At 40.5% G+C, this 19518-nt stretch overlaps 1 protein-coding gene across 3 annotated transcripts in view; it reads left to right on the forward strand.

Annotated features, from left to right (window-relative positions):
- Positions 1 to 19518, forward strand: part of TET1 (tet methylcytosine dioxygenase 1) — a 74235-nt gene that overhangs the window by 46779 nt on the left and 7938 nt on the right. For all 3 annotated transcript variants that reach the window (XM_075758908.1, XM_075758906.1, XM_075758907.1), the window contains 5 exons: positions 3189 to 3397; positions 4319 to 4469; positions 7971 to 8060; positions 8520 to 8657; positions 16938 to 17277. In XM_075758908.1, coding sequence (XP_075615023.1) covers positions 3189 to 3397; positions 4319 to 4469; positions 7971 to 8060; positions 8520 to 8657; positions 16938 to 17277 — 928 coding nt within the window. The remainder of the gene's footprint in view (positions 1 to 3188; positions 3398 to 4318; positions 4470 to 7970; positions 8061 to 8519; positions 8658 to 16937; positions 17278 to 19518) is intronic.

Here is a 19518-nt window from a genome sequence, read left to right on the forward strand (position 1 = left end):
ATGCTGAAAAGCATAAAGTGAACTAAAGCATAGGCTGAGATTTTATATATGCTACTTTCCTGATGACATCATTAAGACAGTGTTGCTGTTGTATGAATTTAACAAGTGTGATGTTTCCATAAAGTAAATGGCAGGGCAGGGAGGGGCAGCTGGTTAAAACACTGTATGGTTTGGGGAAGTTTAAGGGTGAAAAGATCGTGGAATCATCCCCAGCAATTTCAAGCTGCAGAAACTAGAATAGAAATAGAGAAATAAACTGGAGACAGCTAAAGAGTAACTGAAGAAAGGATCAGTCAACTAAAGCCATACTATGTCCATTACTTAGAAAAATAGTAAGAAATCTGATCCATAAGCACATCAGGCAAAAGCTTGGTAAGTGGTACACAGCTTGTAGTCATATTTTGGATTGTGCCAATTACTCAGATAACCACAAGCTTAGTAACAAAAGCAAATGCAGTCAGTTTTTACCTTAGCTTAATATGTATGTACGTGTAATTTTTTCTAGAGTTCAAAAATTTATTTCATGTAGTCAGGCACTGGAGAACAAATGACAAGTTGGAAATTAACGGAGTTATATCAGTCTTAATGTAATTAAGCAGTCACCAAGTCAAGGAGTGCAGTGGCAGTTTCCCCTACTGGAAGAATTGTTAAATCATCAAGAATGACACAGTGTTTCTGAATGTATTCTATAGTTTTCAGTTGACCTGCTCAAATGTGCTTTTCTATATTTTAAGCATGGTATAGCTGTGGATTTATTATGATTAAAAAAGGGAGGCTGTGCTTGTTACTGCTTTGAGAATGTCAGCCACAGCATGAGAAGGGGCATCATCAGTTGCTACGGGAAAAGCAACGTGGCTCTGGCTGCCGTCACTGACTGTGGGTCCCAAGGAACCGTCAGTGTTGGGGTGCAAGTTGTGCTCTTCTATGACCATAATGGTCAGGTGAGAGAAGTGCCTGATCTCTGGCAACAAAAGGTCGGGAGCGTTCCAGCTGCAGTAGTCAGATGAGCATATGATGTAACCTCTCAAGAGCCACAGAAATTAAATTCAGACAACTAATAAATCCATGAGCTACCTTTGTCACCTGACAGATGATGGATTGTATAATGGTTTTGGGTCCAGTAGAGTATTGCATTCTCTATTGCATGCATAATGAAGCAAATTCCAGCTATGTTTTACTTCAGGGAAGTGTGGTGTTAGTTTAAAGGAAACTCTTAATTTCCTTCTTGTCCATTTGTCATTTTCCTGGACTGTGTATTTCCCATTTAGAACTATATAAGAACTCAAAAAGGGCAACCTGTTGTACTGAGAAACTAAGAGGTACCAGATTTCCTTACAGAAGTTAGGAAGTCTAGAAACCAAAGAGAAAAGAGATTAAAAGCATCACCCTTCATGCTGAGTAACAAAATCAAATTCTTCTCCTGACTCTAAGGAGCTGTGCTGCTGCTCAGGAATGTAAAACTCTCACTGGCACACATAACCTGTATTGTGTATCAGCTCAGCTGTAACAGATTTTCTGTAAACCTTTCTCAATGTAAATGAACTGCATTATTTTTCTTTTTGTATAAAAAATACTGTACTGGTTGGTCAGTCACAACTAAGATACCTTTTGAGGAATGGTATCTCAGATGCATTTGCTTGTTTTCTCACGAAGTTTAAGGCTGACTGTAAGACTGTATGATTAACTTTAGCAGGGTGATACTTTCTCCTTTGACACAAATTAACTTTAAGCTTGCTTCTCCCTGCTAAGCCTGCACAGATTCCCTCTGAGACTGTTCATCTATTGAAAAGCTTTTTCAGTTGCAGATTAATTGCAGGTGTACTTTGGTCCCCACTTTTAATGAGTTCAAATAATTTAGATATTCATAGCTGATCAGGCTATAGGTCACATCTGCAGCTGCATCTCTGGCAACAAAGAAGCTTTGACGTCAGTCTGATGGGGAATCTGCCTGAAAACTCAGATACTTGAAATATTCCAAAAGGTGAAACTCCATGGCCTTCCTGCTTTTGTAATCCATGACTGGTAACGTGTCTGTGGGAGTTTTGCTGATGGAGGGGGGTGTTGGGTGGAGAGCCAGGCTGTGACAGACCGTTTGCCCTCAGCAAGCCTATTGCTACGGAGCTGGCAGAGAATACCTGCAGTGTAAGGGCTCACCATCAGCACCCAGTGAGGGAGAGAGACCTGCTGGTCCCCATCCTACGTACGCCAGAGCCAAGGAGGAGGATTTATCCTCCAGTGCCTGAGAGGGGAGGTCCAGGCCTAATGTGCTTGAAGCTTAACACAGGTCTTGACACCTTTGGACGTGTTGTACAGGCTATGCTGGCTAAAACATGCTTGAAGAATAGATAAACATATTTTCAAAGATTACGTTCTTGTATTACTTTAATGCATTTTTTTGGGTTGTCTTACAATGCAACTGTGTTTCAGATTGTGATAAAACCCCTAAATATGTGGGAGTAGGATTGTCTAGCTTTTTTCTTTTTTGTTTTTAGTTCAGTGGTATCTTCTACTGTTCCATGTTGTGTCAGTCTGTGTTTTACGGGTAAGGTTGACAAAGATTGCTTTGCATATCATACAGTTTAATAAAAAACTTCAGCAGTCTGCTACGAACTTTAATGTAGGTTGTCTAGGGATATGTTCTGAAAAGTCTCATTGCTTCCTTCACTTAGAACGCAGTTTATTTTCATCACTTTCTTCTAATCTTACTTTGCAAGGTGGGAACCATTTTATGTACCGATACGTAGCTGTGGTAACAATCCTAACACGTGTACGTGTGCTTTTGTGATGTGCTTTATGTATCTCCATTCTGGGTTGTGGCAGTATGTTTTCTGTACTGTTTTCAAGGTAACTGTTAGCTTCTCAGTGGATCTGTTGTCTCGGCATTATTATTTCATGCTAGTTGTTATTTTCCTCTTAATGCATTATCGTCTTTATTGTTTGTGTAGAACACCTAAAACACTCCTCTTCCTGTAAAATGTACTGCTAGTTCTTCTACAGGTGAAAAGGCAATGCAAAATCATGTTCTACACCAGAGATCAGAGTGCAACGCTGTCCCAGTCTTGCTTGCCGATGGACATCCTTTGGGCAGCAGTATTTCCTACTCTTCCAGGCCTTGCCTGTCCCAGAGAAGAGCAGCACGTTACGTGTTTCCTACACTTATCAAAGAATAAACAAAATGATTCTTCCAGGTGATACGAAGAAGTAGCGATGAGGAAAAGTTGCTGTGCTTGGTACGTCAACGTGCAGGACACCACTGTCAAACCGCCGTCATTGTGATTCTCATACTGGCCTGGGAAGGGATCCCTCATCTCCTGGCTGATACGCTGTACAAAGAACTGACGCAGAGTCTCAGAAAATATGGCTGTCCCACCAGCCGTAGATGTGCGTTAAATGAAGAGTAAGTTACTTTACTAGGAAATGATGGTTGGTTGCCTTTTGAATGTTCTGCAATAAATAACATGTGGCTAATAAAATAAATATACCACAGCTCCTTTAAAACTACGAACCACTAGGTGTCATTTCAGCATAGAACTTAGTTCCTGGCTTTTCCTATAGACCAGGCTCTAAGTGATGGTTGTACATGCTACACCTAGGGAAAAGGGTGCCCAAAGACAGTCCGTGTGCCCATTGCACACACAGCCATGCTAAAGAGCTGCAAAGGTGGTGATGTGTGACTTTTTAAATAAATGAGAGACTGAACTCTCAAAATTAAGATCTTCTTCCCTGTGCCTCTGAGAGGAATTTAGTTTAATTGACTGGATGATACATTGCAACTGCGGCTCTGGGGCTGTGCTTCCTTTGTGCTGATTTTTGTGTAGCCCACATTTAACAGACTCTAATAGCTGTACTGTGACCTGAATCTAACGCTCGTTGTCTTAAAGGGTTGGGCTGAGTAGAATTGTGCAACTTGGAAAGTTAGATCAATTTGGAACTAATGGTATTGCTGCACATAACAAAATAATTAGTGGACTTTGGGGTAATCTTTAGTAGCAGTGGTATTTTCTTGGATAAAAATTTTGCCCAAGTGGAGAAGTCAAACTCAAAGTAGCATATGTATATTTATATAGTATAACTGAGTGGTATGTATTTCCCAGAAGTGGGGCTTTAGAGATGAGACTGTCTCTATGGAAGGGCAGAGAGTCAGTCCTCTACACATTAGTATTTCCTTAACAGAAAAGATCTGGTTAAACCAGATATTTTGTAAATACCTGTGTTGTTATGCTATTATAAAAGAAATAGCAAATAGCATTGACCTTAAAAAAAAATAAAAAAATTTGCATTGTCAGCTGACTTGACATATCTTTATTTCCTTTCATAGCCGAACCTGTGCATGTCAGGGACTTGATCCAGAAACTTGTGGAGCATCATTCTCATTTGGCTGTTCATGGAGTATGTATTTCAATGGCTGTAAGTTTGCCAGAAGCAAAAACCCGAGGAAATTCAGGCTTCTCACTGATGACCCTAAACAAGTAAGATTTATTTGATTTATTTTATTTGCTTTCCTCCAAATACTTATTCTGATGATTTTCAGAACTAGAAATTAAATCTACGGATATCCACTCGTTCTCTCTCACACGCATCGCTTATCACACAGGAACCTAACTCAATATTTAGTAACCATAGTATTTATAATTTTTCCACTGTATGAAAACTCAGTGTCATTTACTATGTATTTAAATACCCTCAAATGATCCTTGAATGCCTTTTGGCGTGCATATTAAGCTCCACTGTGCAATTCTGTATGAAACGTTAATTCTTTGTAAGTATAAAATACAGCTAAAGCTGTATTTTTCTAAGCACCAAGGCAGCACCTCAGAGATTCAGTCCTTTGCCTTTTGCCAAAAAAGGCACCTCAGAGATTCAGTCCTTTTGCCTTTTTGGTACTTTGGGTTGTGCTGCTTTCACGCTGCTGACAACCTGGTCGTGGCTCTGCCACCTAGAATAGACGGGTTTTTCTGCAGACAGCATGTTTTTTAAGACTCTTGAAGGTATAAATACACTAAAATATGATGCAGTGAAATTATACTGTAATGGCTACTTATGAGTGTTAGTAATGACATAAAGCTGAGATAGCACAGAAAATACAGTGATGGGTTATGTGAAGTAATGAAACCTCTAAAAGAAACCAACCAAATTTGTTTTTTACGTTGGAAATATTTTCAGGAAGAAGGAAGGAAGGTGTAAACTGATAACCCCTGCCTGATGAACGTACGTTCCTTGGGGTAACTCAAGTGCTTTTTGTTCTGACTGTAGCTGTCTCTAACCCCACTTCCCTGTGGAACTCCTAGATAAAACTATCATGCCTTTACCAGCACATCAGGCATGCTTTGAGACACGCATACCATAGGACAGTCAGTTGCCTAGTTCTCCGTTTGGATTACCTGGCCGATAACCTTTCTCAGCTCCTGAACACTGCTGCCAGCTACAGAAAAGACCTAGCTGCTTGAAGTCCAGAGAGTAGTAGAGGTAATTCTTGCGTTTTTTTTAATGTGTAGTGTACACACTTGTGTATGTACACACAATCTGAAACATTAATTGCTTCTTGGAAGAGAGAGATGTCAATTGATTCACTGGAGCTAAATATTCCTCCCAAGTCCTAATCTTTTCCTGAAAGAGTTGATGAAGCATCTTTTATGCATATGCACATGAATGCAAACTCCTCAATCTCCTCTGAGCTGTGCTGTGCACTCACACTGTGAGTGTTCACAAACTTCACCAGGGCTTAAAGCCGGGGACTTGTGCCTCAGCAGAACAGAGCACACCTGGCCCTTCTGCCCGTCTTCTCACCACCTCCGTGACTAAGGCCATACAAGGTGAAAATAGCCCTGCTTGTCTCGAGGGAGTTTCTTTTATAAATCTCCAATTTATAGGAAAGCGTATTTATTGGGCATTCTTTCATTTTAGGAATCTTGACCCTTTTCCATTCTCTCTGATCCTGTGGCTTTAGGTTCCCCCCTCTGTAATACTGTGCATGGAGCACTCTGTGCATGAGTTTTCTCTGTAGGTTTCTAATGTTTATAACAACATCAGCTGGGGAGTCAACCAAGGCAGCAACCTTCCTATGTACTGCCTAATGAAATACTAGGCTGTGCCAGGTCTCTTATGAGAGCTCAAATAGATCTGTCTTTGATCAGAATGCACTCTATGCACTGCGAGCTCTGTTGGTGGCATCACTTCCTCTCAGTCTGTGCAACGGCCACCCTGAGCCCTAGTCGGACGCTTAGTCGAGCACAATGGCATTCGCAGCAGCATCTAGAAATGATGCCCCGCTCACAAGAGCTGCCTGGCCTTGTCTGGGCACTTGACAGGTAACCTATAAATTTTCGGAGGAGAATGCCTTCTACCACAGTGTAAGAGCAGTTGCCTAAAAGAGGTTCCTTAACCAGGACATTTGCTAGATGTGTGACCCAAAAGTGCATTCCCTTATTTCTCCTTTTCCCTGGAAGTTTTAAAACCTCTTTGGATTCTGCAGCTGAGAGGGGGATGAGGGTTGTGCAGCGCACAAGTACTCACTCGGTGACTGTGCATGCCTGCGAGGGCAGCACACGCACCCTTAGCCGGCTGCCGTGCAGGCAACAGTGGTGCTTGGGCACTTGCAGTGTGCGTGCAGGCTGTCGTGCATCTCAGAAGTGAAATTACTGGTAAATAATTTTTCTCTTCGTTTGATTTTGTCATTAATTTTTCTAGCAGGTACTTCTTTTAGCTAAATGCTGGATATTGATGATTTTGCAGATGACATAAAGCTAGGAGGTATAGCAAATTAAGAAGAAGATAGTTCGAAGTCCAGAAAGATTTGGATCATTTGAGGCACTGGATGGAGTGAGATGAGGTTAAGGGTGTAATATACCTAGGTAAGAATAGTATGTAGGACAGATAATTAAGGATGCTTTATCTTCAATGCAGTTCAGAAAAACTTGTGGTAGCAATAAACAGTTGATAAACTGGCTATAGTATGAGTTAAAAAATACAGCATCGTTTTGTAGAGTAACAGCACATTGAAAGATGTGAAAGTATCCGTATATATTTATATACATTAGTATTTATGATATATGGTGATAAGTGGTTTGGGGTTTGTTGTTTTTTGTTTTGTTTTTTTTTAAACAAAACAAAGAAAGTTGGGGTTTGCCACCATACAGTATGCAAAACTGAAGCTGTGGTTGTCTCTGGTTGCCTGGCCCTTGGAGGAAAACAAAGTAGGGAGTATGTCACCACCCTTTTCTTCCCAAGTTGGTTGGTGATTTTCCTGGAAAAGCAAAAATTTAGGAAAAGAATTTAGGGATTGTTTCTATAAATAAGAGCTTACACTGCCATAGAAGCCCACCTAACTAGTTCTGTGTTTAGATGGCTTAACCCGAGAGAAGGAATATTATTTCCTGATCTAGCAGGTATTTCCAGAAAGCCTTGAGTTTTTCACCTCCAATGAACAAAATATTTATCAAATGTTCTGATAAGAGTTCTGTTGTGATGTTAGAAACACACCTCTTCCCCTAAGAGCTGAAATGAATGTTAAACGCTATTGGGAGTTACTCATACGATTAAAAGAAAAAGGCGGCGGTTAAGGCCCCACAAGCAGAACACTGAAAGAAGAGCTGGGGTTCCATCTCCACTCAGCACACTGTACAGTTGTTCTCCTCTGGATGTTACTTCTCTATTTTGTGTGGAACATACCTCGATCCTTGACTGCCTAGGTATTGGAAGGGGGAAACAATGTGGAAATTAGTTCCTTGTGCATTGGGTTTCTTTGCCCTAGCATATATATCCTCCGTTGTTATTTGGTTGATTTATATTTAATGATTTTGGCATTTTAGTCATGCAAAAGTAGGCTTATTTATGATTAGTGACAAAGGGCAGCAGAACGGAAATCAGATTAAAAAAATGTAAGACAGAGGCTGACTTGTCAGGCATCTCTAAACTGGATTAGATTCTTTTAAAGCAAATTACAGCACTCTAAATGTTGTCTTTCTCCACAGGAGGAACTTCTTGAAAATAATTTGCAAACTTTAGCTACTGACGTGGCTCCGGTCTATAAAAAGCTTGCCCCTGAAGCCTTCCAGAACCAGGTAGGTCTGTGACATTCCGCTGGTGTAGCTGTAGCTCTGAACAGGCAGTGTAGCTTAAAAACAAGATGAAACTCCAAAGTATGTTCATGGGTAGAAGCCGCAGACCTTGCAGATGTGGTGAATCCCGTTGCTTACTTACAGTGGTTGCTTTATTTGGTTAGTTTTAAAATACTGCACCTTTCTTGTTTCAGCTGATGGTTAGTTAAGCCTTGAGCTGCGCATATGTAAAAGGCTTAGAGACAATATCGTAAAGTGGTTTTATTATTTAAAGACATTTTGACTCTGAGCAATTATCTCATTGACATCGTGCCACAAGTGTTGCATCTTTCATAGGAAAACACGTGCTTTCCTGTTATTCGTACTGGCTGCATTTATTCCATCACAAGTGCCGCTGTGGCTCATGGGGTTCCAAGTTGCTCACTTTCAGTCCCAAGTACCTGTAGTTTATTTTACTTTCAGGTGGAAAATGAGCACATGGGCCCGGACTGTCGGCTTGGATCCAAGGACGGTAGGCCTTTCTCTGGTGTAACAGCTTGCATAGATTTCTGTGCCCATGCCCACAAGGACACACACAACATGCACAATGGAAGCACTGTGGTACGTACTCAGCATCTTCTCATGTGTACTGTTTACTGTTGCGATTACTGTGTGGTTTAAAATGCCATTTGATTGAGTGGGTACATTTGCATTAAGTTTTTGGGGGCATTATGAAATGAACTGCATGTTGCCGTTTATAAATTGTCATGTTATTTGCATATATTTTATTGGTCTACAGAGGACATAACTTCATCTTACTACAGAGCAGATCAAGAAAAGTCTGGCAGTCATCCTCCCACAAAAAACCTTAATTCTTTTAAGATACCTAGACCCCTTGGAGAGGACTGGCCTCCAGTCACAGTGGAGGTTTGATGTTCCAAGGCAGTAATTATCTAACCCAGGAGCTGTACAGACTTCTGTAAAGGAAGAGCTAAACCAAACTGAGTCGTCTTTAATTTACCTCCCCCAGGCTCAATTCTCATCAAATTCACCCTTTCTTGCACTGTGTGCTTACCAGGCTTCATGTTAGTATGGCTACTAGTCAGAAAGTAGAGTATGATATCATGGTGGAGTCAGGTGACTATTATGGCCTTTCAATCTCAGTATGAAAGGAGAACCCACAGATGCAGGGGTTTTTGGTGTGGTGGTTGTACAAAATACCTTGCGGGATTGCTAGTGAGAACATCAGTTAGGAATTACCCAGTTAAGTATTCTTTTAGACCATAGTCACGAAGAAAAACAAGCTCAAAGGATAAAAGAAATAAAACTGACAATCTGGGGTTTTTAGTAGTTAGAGCATTGTAATGCTCTAAATAGCTAGGATGTCTTCTTGTCCATCGGTGGAGGTAACACTCAAGAATAATTACTCTGTCAAAGGATGCATGTCTGGAAAAGAAAATTCTCTCTAAAATTTCTGCCCATTTATGAACCATCTTTTTTAAAATTTGGAAGTAAAAGTTGACTTACTAAGCTGCTGTGATTAACTAAAACATTGCATGTACACACGGTTAACATTTAGCATTTGTATGTAACACCAATTGCTTAATTCTAATTGTGTGGTTGTATGTTGGGCAAATGTCTGTTACTTTAAAGCACGGAAGCAGGTCTCGGAATTCACCAGGAAAGCCAGTCCGGAACAGACTGATATGTTTGCCCAGCATCGAATGCCACTTACGTGTGCATAATCTGTAAGAAAATGCTGGAAGTGTACTTTGCAAAATATTAGTAAGATGCTATGAGTAAGCTCATGTGTTAGGACAGTCATTACTTAACGGTTCTGAAGCATAGGCATTCACGCCTCTTAAAGATCCCGAATTTGAAAATGAGACTTCCTTTTCATGACAAACTGCATGGTATACTTTGTAATGAAATTTAATTTAGGTATTCCCAAAGTAATAACATCTTGTTAAATGCTGCATTACCTCTTGAAGACAAAAATGAAACAGGAACAGAGCCTGCTACTCATTCTGCCACGTTGGATCTTGGAAAAGTTGTAACTTACAGCCAGCAGTGGCTGGAGGGACAATTAGCCCTTTTTTTGAGGAATGTATTGAGGAATAGTTCTACGAACGTATTTATCTGTAATCATCTTACGTCATTTCAGCTTCAGATTGTGCGTGCTGGTGTTGAGACTTTATTTCTAAGGATTGCACATGGTGTGTTTGCGAGTCATTCCAAACCCAGGAAGCGTGGAAAATTACGACCTGTGTAAGGTCACTTTATAGGCCAGAATTTAAAATTCTCTTTCTATCAAGTTCTGCCAAATTTTGTCAGTCTTGCAGACGTTACCAAACCATTGAACTGCAGAAAACTATGCCTTGGAGTCTGATTTTCATCAGCAAGCTCGCTCATACAAACATCTATTGCATACCTGGTATTCTCTTTATTTAGATTTGATAGCTCTTTATTGTAATATACTTGCAACAAAGGGCTAGATGTAAATAGGAAATAGTTGCAAGTATCAACAATTTATATACTTGAATTGGAGCGTTTGGAAGGTGAATTAGAGTTCAGAGTTACCTAATGACCTATATACATACAGCCTTCCAGTGAGAAGATGCGGGTGTGAGCGATAAGACGTATAGTTTGCTGCCTATTAGTCCATATAGTTACGGTGGTACATATCGGAAGCCTAAAGCAAAGAATTTTGTTGTTTTGCAAACAGGGTAATAGGATGTGCTGGGCTTTCTTCAACCTAGATCAGTTTGAAGATCAAAATTAGGGTTGTTAATTTGAGCTTATAACCAAATCTGTTAATAAAGTAGGAAATCCAGCGGTAACACCAAACTAAACTATTACATGTGATTCTGTCACCTGTCTGGTCACCTCCTGCATTCCCGTTTAGTTCCAGAAGGTGCTTCAGGTACCTGTTCTGTTTAAAAAACACTCTGATTTCTTGTAAATGACCAGTGATAATGATGGAGGAGTCATTTACATCTTAACTATGACACATTTTGTCTGTAAAATGTATTATGATTATGCACAAGTAATACACCTGAAGTGACAGCTTTTGTATAGGTGATTGTTTTCTGATAATGTGGTACTAAGCAGAACGAGACCGATTAGCACTGCCTTACAACCCTCAAAGATCCATTGCTTTATTTACTATTTTTCTCCTGTATTTTAATTGATTTTTTCAAAAAAGCAAGTCACGCCTTGCAGTTCAAAGTCTGTACAAAGTGTATTTGTCACCTTGCACCTTGTTAGCGTTGGTAATGTTTTTTCCCTTCCTTCTTATTGTGACACAAAATCTTGATTTATCAAAGCTGAAGTTCCTCTAGACTAAAAAGGTTAAGATAAACACCTCATAAGATGGTATTTGCGAATGCTGCTGGCTCCATCACCACCACCTACGGCGTGAGACCTCTTCAGTTTCTCCCTTCAGTTGTTGGTGAATCACTTTTACCACAAATGCGAAAGGAACGCTGCACAGTGCGCTGAAAGTAAAGGCAAACCAGAATCTATTTAAATCATTTAAGCCAGACAGAGACATGAGTTCAGCAAAGCACTTAAATGAGTTTAATGATAAGCATGGATTATCTCATGAGCTGCCCAGAACAATTTCCTTGCTCTGTCTCTGACAGAATTGCAGAAAAGCATTTCTTGTATTTTCCTTGGTATACGTGTGTTGATGATCAGCTGCATTATTTGTATGTGAGGTTGTCATTTTTGTTAGCGGTGGGGGGGAAAAAAGTCTTGGGAATGTCTTCTGTGGATACAAGATAGCACAGCATGTCTTCACTTGCAAAAATTGGGGATTACTGTGGGAGAATTGATTTGCTGAACGTCTTTCCTGCCTAGCAAAATCACGCCCTGAATTTAGCAGAGCTGCTTTTTGGTAGAAAAGCTGAAAATAAAAATGAATATTCCCTGTTTGCTCTGTAGTAGAAGGAAAACACTTGGCAGTTCTAGAGAGCTGTAAGCTAACAGGTTTATTTGACAGAAGCCTATTAATTGAGTTTTTAAAGAACCTTTAAGTCAGTAAGTAGAGCATCCATACTATACACAGACTCTTTTGTCATCTTTTAATGTTCCCCTAAGGGGCACTGATGCACATGACAGCTGCAGCATTAGGGTGCTGTGTTCCTTGTGGATACAAAGCTAGACTATAGATGAGCAACACGCAAATAAAAACTTTATAGTTATTAATATATTTATTAATGGAGCCTGTGAAATGTAAGTATTTTTGTTTCTTTATTGGATTAGCTGCAAGGGATCACATTCTTCATACCTGTGTGAATCCATTTAAATCTCTGACATACAGGGTTTTACAGACTGGAACAAAATGGTTTAATGAAGACTTCGCTAGATCTGTGGCACGTATATGGGTGTTTCACGCTGCCCTTTTTGCTGGGGTTGAGGAAGGAGAGACCAGCTGCACTTCTGTGTGATCACTGGTGCCACGCAGTCTGCAGCAGGCACTGTGGAAGAAGGGGAGGAACATAAATCCATGCTCCAAGGGCAGCTACAACGTAAAATTTATTATTGGCAGCAGCGCTAAGTAGCATCAATCAGCAATCTGTCAACAAACTCTTCCTGATCTATTTATTTTAAAAAAAAATTACATTCCTCTGCTCTTCCCAGTAACTAACTGTATTTCTGTATTTATAGCTCATCACATCACTGTGTCTAGGTTTTTGCAAAAAATGATAGAATGTCTCCAAGCATGGTTAGTCTACGTTCTGGACCATGCCCACAGCTTGCTTTGTGAGGTACAGAAGTACTTGATGCTTCAATTGGTGGTTCAGATTATTATACGCAGAAGAAAAGATTAACCCCACAGGGCTGTAGAGGAAGGATTTTTGTTACTGCTCTTTATGTTGTGAAGATGGAGAAACATTAGAAGGTCACTCTACCGGCGTGTGAGCTCCCAGACAGGGGATTGTGTGCCATACCCGGGTTAGAGCACACAGCACAGCAATGCTGTCTGACACTTCCTAGGTGTGTATGCAGCGGTCATTTGGGGGTCAGAGCCGGGAACCCCAGGCTTACTCAGGGTGTAAGAGGCCAGTGAAACGACAGAGTTTCTTGGCTGTAAAGGCAAGGCAGCCTTGTTGGTATTTGTAATGGTAAGCAACGATGCCGCAGCACCTTGGAGTCCCAAACAGCACCCACTGCTTCCTTTCTGCAAAGGGAACGTGAGTGTAGGAAACTTGATTCCACCTTTGATATTTAGAAAGGCTGTTTGACTGCTTTGCTGAAACTTGAATTTAAAACGTGTTTTTACAGCATTGTGGAAAAGGCGACATCATTTCTACACGTGAAGTTTGAGAGGATGAAGGCAGATCAAAGAGTCCTGGAGTTATGCACTGGGAGCTGTGTGGCTACAGATGTTTCTTGGGAGATCTGTGGAGGGAATTGCATTGCGTTCACAGATACATCTTAAGTTTAAACAAAATAAATAAAGTTTTAGGAATATGTAAGATTTACCATGACATAAAGTTTTAGGAATATGTAAGATTTACCATGACATCACTAAACCCAGAGTAGGTAATGGTTTTGATCACCAAGCACACTGCCAACCTAAACAAACCACTTGGCCAACGTTTTCTTCAGCTTTTGAGCATCCTGGATGATTTAGCTGCACGTTCTGGAAAAAGTACTTAGAGGAGCGGGACATGCAGCTTCACTGTGTACATGGGCTTTAATGGAGTCTGTGATTTTGTCATGTTGGGGTTTAATTTTGGTCACTTTGCAGCACAGTGTCAGTACCAATGGAAAATGGCACTTTTCTCAATGATAGCTTCTCTTTCACCTTCTTAATGGAATATTTTGCACAGATTTGAATATTAGACTGGCTTTTGAAACTGATGTTTCTCTTTTGGTGGATTACTCAAGCTGTAAACTGCTAGCTTATCTGTAGGGCCTTACTTTACACCTGGTTTCCCCATAACATTAATTTTGCAGTTATCCACTTGCCATTGCATCCTTCCTTTTATATTAAAATATATTATGGGGGACACTGAGCTTGAAAATTTACATATATTAAATTTGCTGTTATGGTATTTAGGCTGTAGGTGTACTGGTCTTCAGGTTGTTAACATAATTTTTAATATCCACAAATTTCTTAATGTTATGTATTCTAATTCCGTATTTAATATATTGTGTGTGTTGGAGTTGACTGTACCTTCAACGTAGTTCTGCCAGTACACAGCAGCCCTCATCATCTCCAGTTCCTCAAAAGAGTTCTTTACTTTTCTTGCTCTAAAGAGGAGGGTGTTGGGTTTGTGATGGTGACAAATACTCAGTTTTCCTTAAAATAGGTTTTCCTTCAACCAGTATGAGCTTTGATTTTTGTCTCTGCTTGTATGCTCTCCTCTGAGCCAAGCATTGTGAAAATGTAGAGCTACTCTACCTTTGCCTAATTGTAAGTCAGATGAAAGATGGTTAACACATTTTTAAGAGTAAATCTTCTTATGGAAAAGAATAAATCTAATAAATGTACAAGATCATGATAGGGTCTGGTGAAATGCATTAAAATTTAGAACTGTAAATTGGATGAGGGTCTCAACTTTCAAAATAAGCAAGATTGTGGATTGAATCCTCAAGATTTGGACATTTTCCAGACTAGTGCATGAGTCCAGGCACAGGTTGGACAGAGTATTTTCAGAGACAAGTGAGAATCGTGCATTTTGTTTCTGATGAGAACAAGTGGGAGCTAGGCCCCTCCACAAAGCTTATTTTATTACTGCTTTTGTTGTTAATTTAGAAGGGGAGGATGTGCTGGGCTTTCTAAGAAGATGAGTCCTATTAATTGTGCTCTCTGTATGTCCTACTCTCTCTCACCCTTCCTGAATAACTTCATCTACTGGCAAATTTCAACCAGATTTCACCAGACTTTGCAGAAACTTAATTGTCTTTGGAGATTTTTAACCTCTTGATCCAAGTTGTGAAATATCAGTGCTGAGTGGCGCACATGGATCCAGGGTAGCTCCGAGGAGGAGGTGGCAGGGTCCTCACAGCCATGGCCGCAGGTTAATCAGCGTGTGCCTGCTGGCCCGGTAGCCGGGAGGTATGGAGCTTCAGCTGGTCCCTGCTTCCACTGGCTGGTGCCCAGTGGAGGTGGTGGCGGGGCACAAAAGGGAGCAGGGATAGTGGTGCTGGGGTTGGGCACGTGGGAGCGTGGGGACAGAGAAGTCCTTGGGAACCAGGCGTCATTCGCTGCTCATGGTACAACTTCTTTTTTCTAACTCTTCCTCGTAGTCCAAAGGCTGCGCAGTAGAGGTAAGTACGCATGGAGCAAGCACACAGTGAACGCTACCCATCAGCTTCTGACCGCTCCTTCACTTTGCCTTCTTCAGAGCCCTTCTCTTGGTCCTTTCAAAATGCCACCTGAAAAGCTCTTCTCCTTTGTTTCTGCCCCTCAAGTTTTCTCCTTTTGCTGCTCTGCAACTGTCAAGCTTTGCATATAGCTACTTATAAAGCCCTAACCGCCACCTTATTGAGTTAGGACTTTTAGTTTGTGATTCTGTAATTTTATTATTCTGGAAATATTGTGTGATGTCTTTATGTGAAAGCTGTGCTATAAAATAAAAAGTGTTTGGTTTTTCCCCCCCTAAATAATAATACTATTCTTCCCTGGGATGTTAGCCATGGTGACAAGATTTTGGGAAATTGGATGAATTGTTTATGATAGGCATCACATTCAGCCTACACAATGATGGAATGATAAGGTTTCCATTTAGGGAGTATCATCTCATCTTGGATGGCCCTCAAATTCCTGTGTGTGTGTAGGTAGGGACTCCCTGTGAAATGGGAGCTTAACTAAGCCGCGATACGAATGCCTGGCTTTTCTAGTGATGCAGTGTATTGTTGTGAAAATTAGTAGTCTCTTATGAATGTAACTAATAAAAACTGTAAATGGTGTGAGCAGCTGCACACTTGCTCATGCATGTCAAACAGTCGCCATCCCTTGGAAAGCAGAGAATGAAACCAGGAAGCAGACTGCTGGCTTTAGCGCTGCTTTTAAGGTGAAGGGTCACTATTAACAATGGCCGGGACTCTGGAAGTGCTGAAAATTGGAAGTACTGCAAAGGTTCAGCAGTGATACGGAAAAATTACAGTAAGAAAACTGTTGCAATAAATTTGACTATTTATCCACATTTCTGATGTGCCCTTATCAACCTGGATCTAACCAGCACTCTCCTCTCGGCTCCAGTATCTCACAACACATAATTTAATAACAGAAAGTAGGTCAGTGGCCTAAGAGAAACCAAACATTTGCTGGGGCTTGTGGCTTCATTGCAGCAGGCAGGCAGAGTTGGGGAAGGGTGTTGACTTAAAGTGTGTATAAAGAGAGATGGAAGGAGTTAGAGCTGAGATTTATTAAAAATACAAGGCAGTATGAGTGACTGTTTGTGTTTTGGGGGTTTTTTTATTCGCCAGCCAAAACAAAAACCAAAACCAGTTCCATGACATAGAAACTTCTTGTTTGATACAAAAATATTTTCTTTTTTCATATTTTTTTTTAGTCCTTAAAAATGAATCTGAATATCAAATATGTATTTTTAAAAAATTCTGAATGCTTAGGGATTTTCAGTATATTTACAGCTCAGATTACTTACCATGGATGGCATACATTTGTGGATAGAGTGAGTTGAGCCAAGGTTTCACTTTTCCTGTTCAGGACATGTGCCTTGGTCTTACTCTTCAAGTACCAATAATTTTTCTGCATCATCATAAATCAGACAATTTTTGTCAGATGTTTCCATTTGAAAGACCCATAGCATTGAGGCCAGCAAATATGAGAAACCAGTAAGTCCAGGGTGACTGCTTAAATATTTAAGTAACTTTTGTACCTTATGTATATGGTTGGATCATAAATGTTTCTGTTCTTGCCAGGTCTGTACATTAACGAAGGAAGATAACCGGAGAGTGGGGGTGATTCCAAGTGATGAACAGCTCCATGTGTTACCTCTGTACAAAATTTCACAGACAGATGAATTTGGCACCGAAGAGGGACTGGAAGCTAAGATAAAAGCCGGAGCCATACAGGTGCTGACAGCATTTCCCAGAGAAGTACGAATGTTAGCTGAGCCTCTCAGAGCTACAAAGAAAAAGAAACCAGACACAAGGAGGACCCCAGCAGAAAAGCAGCTGTTAATAGATAAAAAATATTCAACACCAGTAAAGCTGAAAACTGAAGCCCCAGAAAATCTTGGCAACACTTTGCATTGTTTAGGTGAGTGATGCCTATTAAATTCTGTCGGTCTCTTCTGATACTGTGTTGCCTCTTACCATCTGAGGGGAAGGAAAAGCTCCTTAATACTCAGTTTTGTAAAATACTTGTATATGCTGCATTTTAGAGGCTAATGAGCAAGTGATTGTAGTCAATATTCTCTTCTGGCAAAGGGAAAAAAACCCAGGTGATCGCCCAAAAATGAGTTTGTGGTGGTGTGTGAGCACCAGTGAAATATTTCCAAGTTCATTCTAATAAATAATGGCAGTAGGATGATCTTGAAATACTGTTGCAGGAATGTTTATCTAAATAACTGACGTGAATTTCTGTCCTTTGAAAGTACAAGAACTGTGTTACCCAGTGCCTATGAAAGACAATGGCGTTCACAGAATCTGAGTCAATGGTAATTTCCTATCAATGGCACGGACACTGCTGCAAAGCAAGAGATTTGCAAAAAAGCTCACGGTTTTATCAAATAAGACAGTGCTTCTAAAATTGCTCCTTGAAATATTACTAGCAAGGGTCAGAGCGGTGCAATCTGTCAGCTGCTAGGTAAAAGCTATGTCATGTTTGTTATGTTACAATGAGATTACTATGGCCAGAGTCTTCCGCTACAGTATGTATCTGTGCAACATAGAATGGTGACACGACTGAGCTGCGTGGAGGCGCTTTTGATTTACGCTGTTGTACCTGGGGTCAGATTTTGGACTGGTACGTCAGAGGACAGAACTATTCTAGGGGACTTTGCAGTAATGATAAGTAGAACAGAAGGAAGAGGTGGAGGAAGCCATGGACTTAAATTCTGTGATTAGAGGGGGGAAAAAGAAATAAAAGGAATTGAAGTATAGCCTGCCTGCCTTTTATCTGCTATAATTTTGAATTTTATTCCATGAGGGACATCCAGATAGATGTAGTAGATTTAAGGGGTGGAATAATAGTTAAATGTATTTAGAAGAAAAAACCGCACCCATCTGACACATTTTCATCATTTGCACTCAGCACCCTGCTTTGTCCCAGCAGAGGAGCCAGGGGAACCAGTTAACGTTGCATACAGCAGGATGGACTAAGAACAAGCAAAGCAGTATTACTGACACCCCCAGGAAATTAGACAGACATTCAGTTAATCTACACTCATGTTTGGGGGAGACAGTCCAGGCTTTGAAATGTAAAAGGAGTCCCTCAGGCTGAGGACGATGTCCAGCAGTAACTCCGAAGCAATGATTGGTAACTTCCATCGTGCTCAGGGTGGGGTGGAAGCCCTGGAAGCATTAGAGGGCTCTGGTTTGGGAAGGAATTCTGAAATTGTCTGATCTCACAGGGAAGTTGTTTTGTAACACTGAAAGACAGTTATGAACCGCCTACCTGTACTTGACATTGTAATTACAAATAGGCATGGCTTCAATATCTGAAAACCATGCCTTTAACAAATGGTACTCTATCCAGAGTTTTGCCATGTGCTTTAGGAACATAGAACTTTATTCCCTGAACTTGCAAAAATAATAAAATAACTGTGCAAGCAAGCCAATTTACTTAATCTGTTTGGACTCTAAGTATTTTGGTGAAGTCATTTAAAAGGGTTGCTGCTAAAAATAAGTCACAGAGTGAGGAAGAAATACTTTTATGAGTGAGAAAGTTGTTCAGAGATGAAAAAAATAAGAATGTGAATAGAAATATTCAGTTTCTATCATAAAAGTGTAGTTTTTGTCATGGAAGCTTTGACAGTAGAATCCCCCAAAATAGATGTCAACACTGTAATCCCCAAATCTGCTGATGGCGCATATTGCTGCGCTTGGCCATGGGAACCATTTCAAAGAGGCTGTGCTAACTGGGCAGCAGTGGCAGAGGAAGTTCAGGTTTGCAAAGTGCAAGGAGTTGTGCTCTGCAGGAGGTAAGTACCTTGAAGCATTTACACACATCGTTTATGTGTTTATTTTAGGCATACAGGCCGATGGGGGTGTCACTGTAAAGACATCAGCACACCACTGCTGCCCGTCCCTAACCTCCAATAAAATGCAAAAATCTGTAAATTATGGATTTAGAATACTACAGTATTGTACTGTTCCATACAGGTTTTTTGCAGTTATAGGGGATGAGTCATTGATTGGTTCTTTCCATTCTGCCAGCGGCAGGTATCATTTTCGTCCTGAGGAATGGAAAATTTTAGTCTAGCTGAGATTATGCTCAATATGAAAACAAACTCAAAGGCCCTGTGAGACAGAGGAGTTGAAACTAGACTATCCAGTA

This window comes from Balearica regulorum, chromosome 7 (assembly GCF_011004875.1).
Source record: "Balearica regulorum gibbericeps isolate bBalReg1 chromosome 7, bBalReg1.pri, whole genome shotgun sequence".
Lineage (NCBI taxonomy): Eukaryota > Metazoa > Chordata > Aves > Gruiformes > Gruidae > Balearica > Balearica regulorum.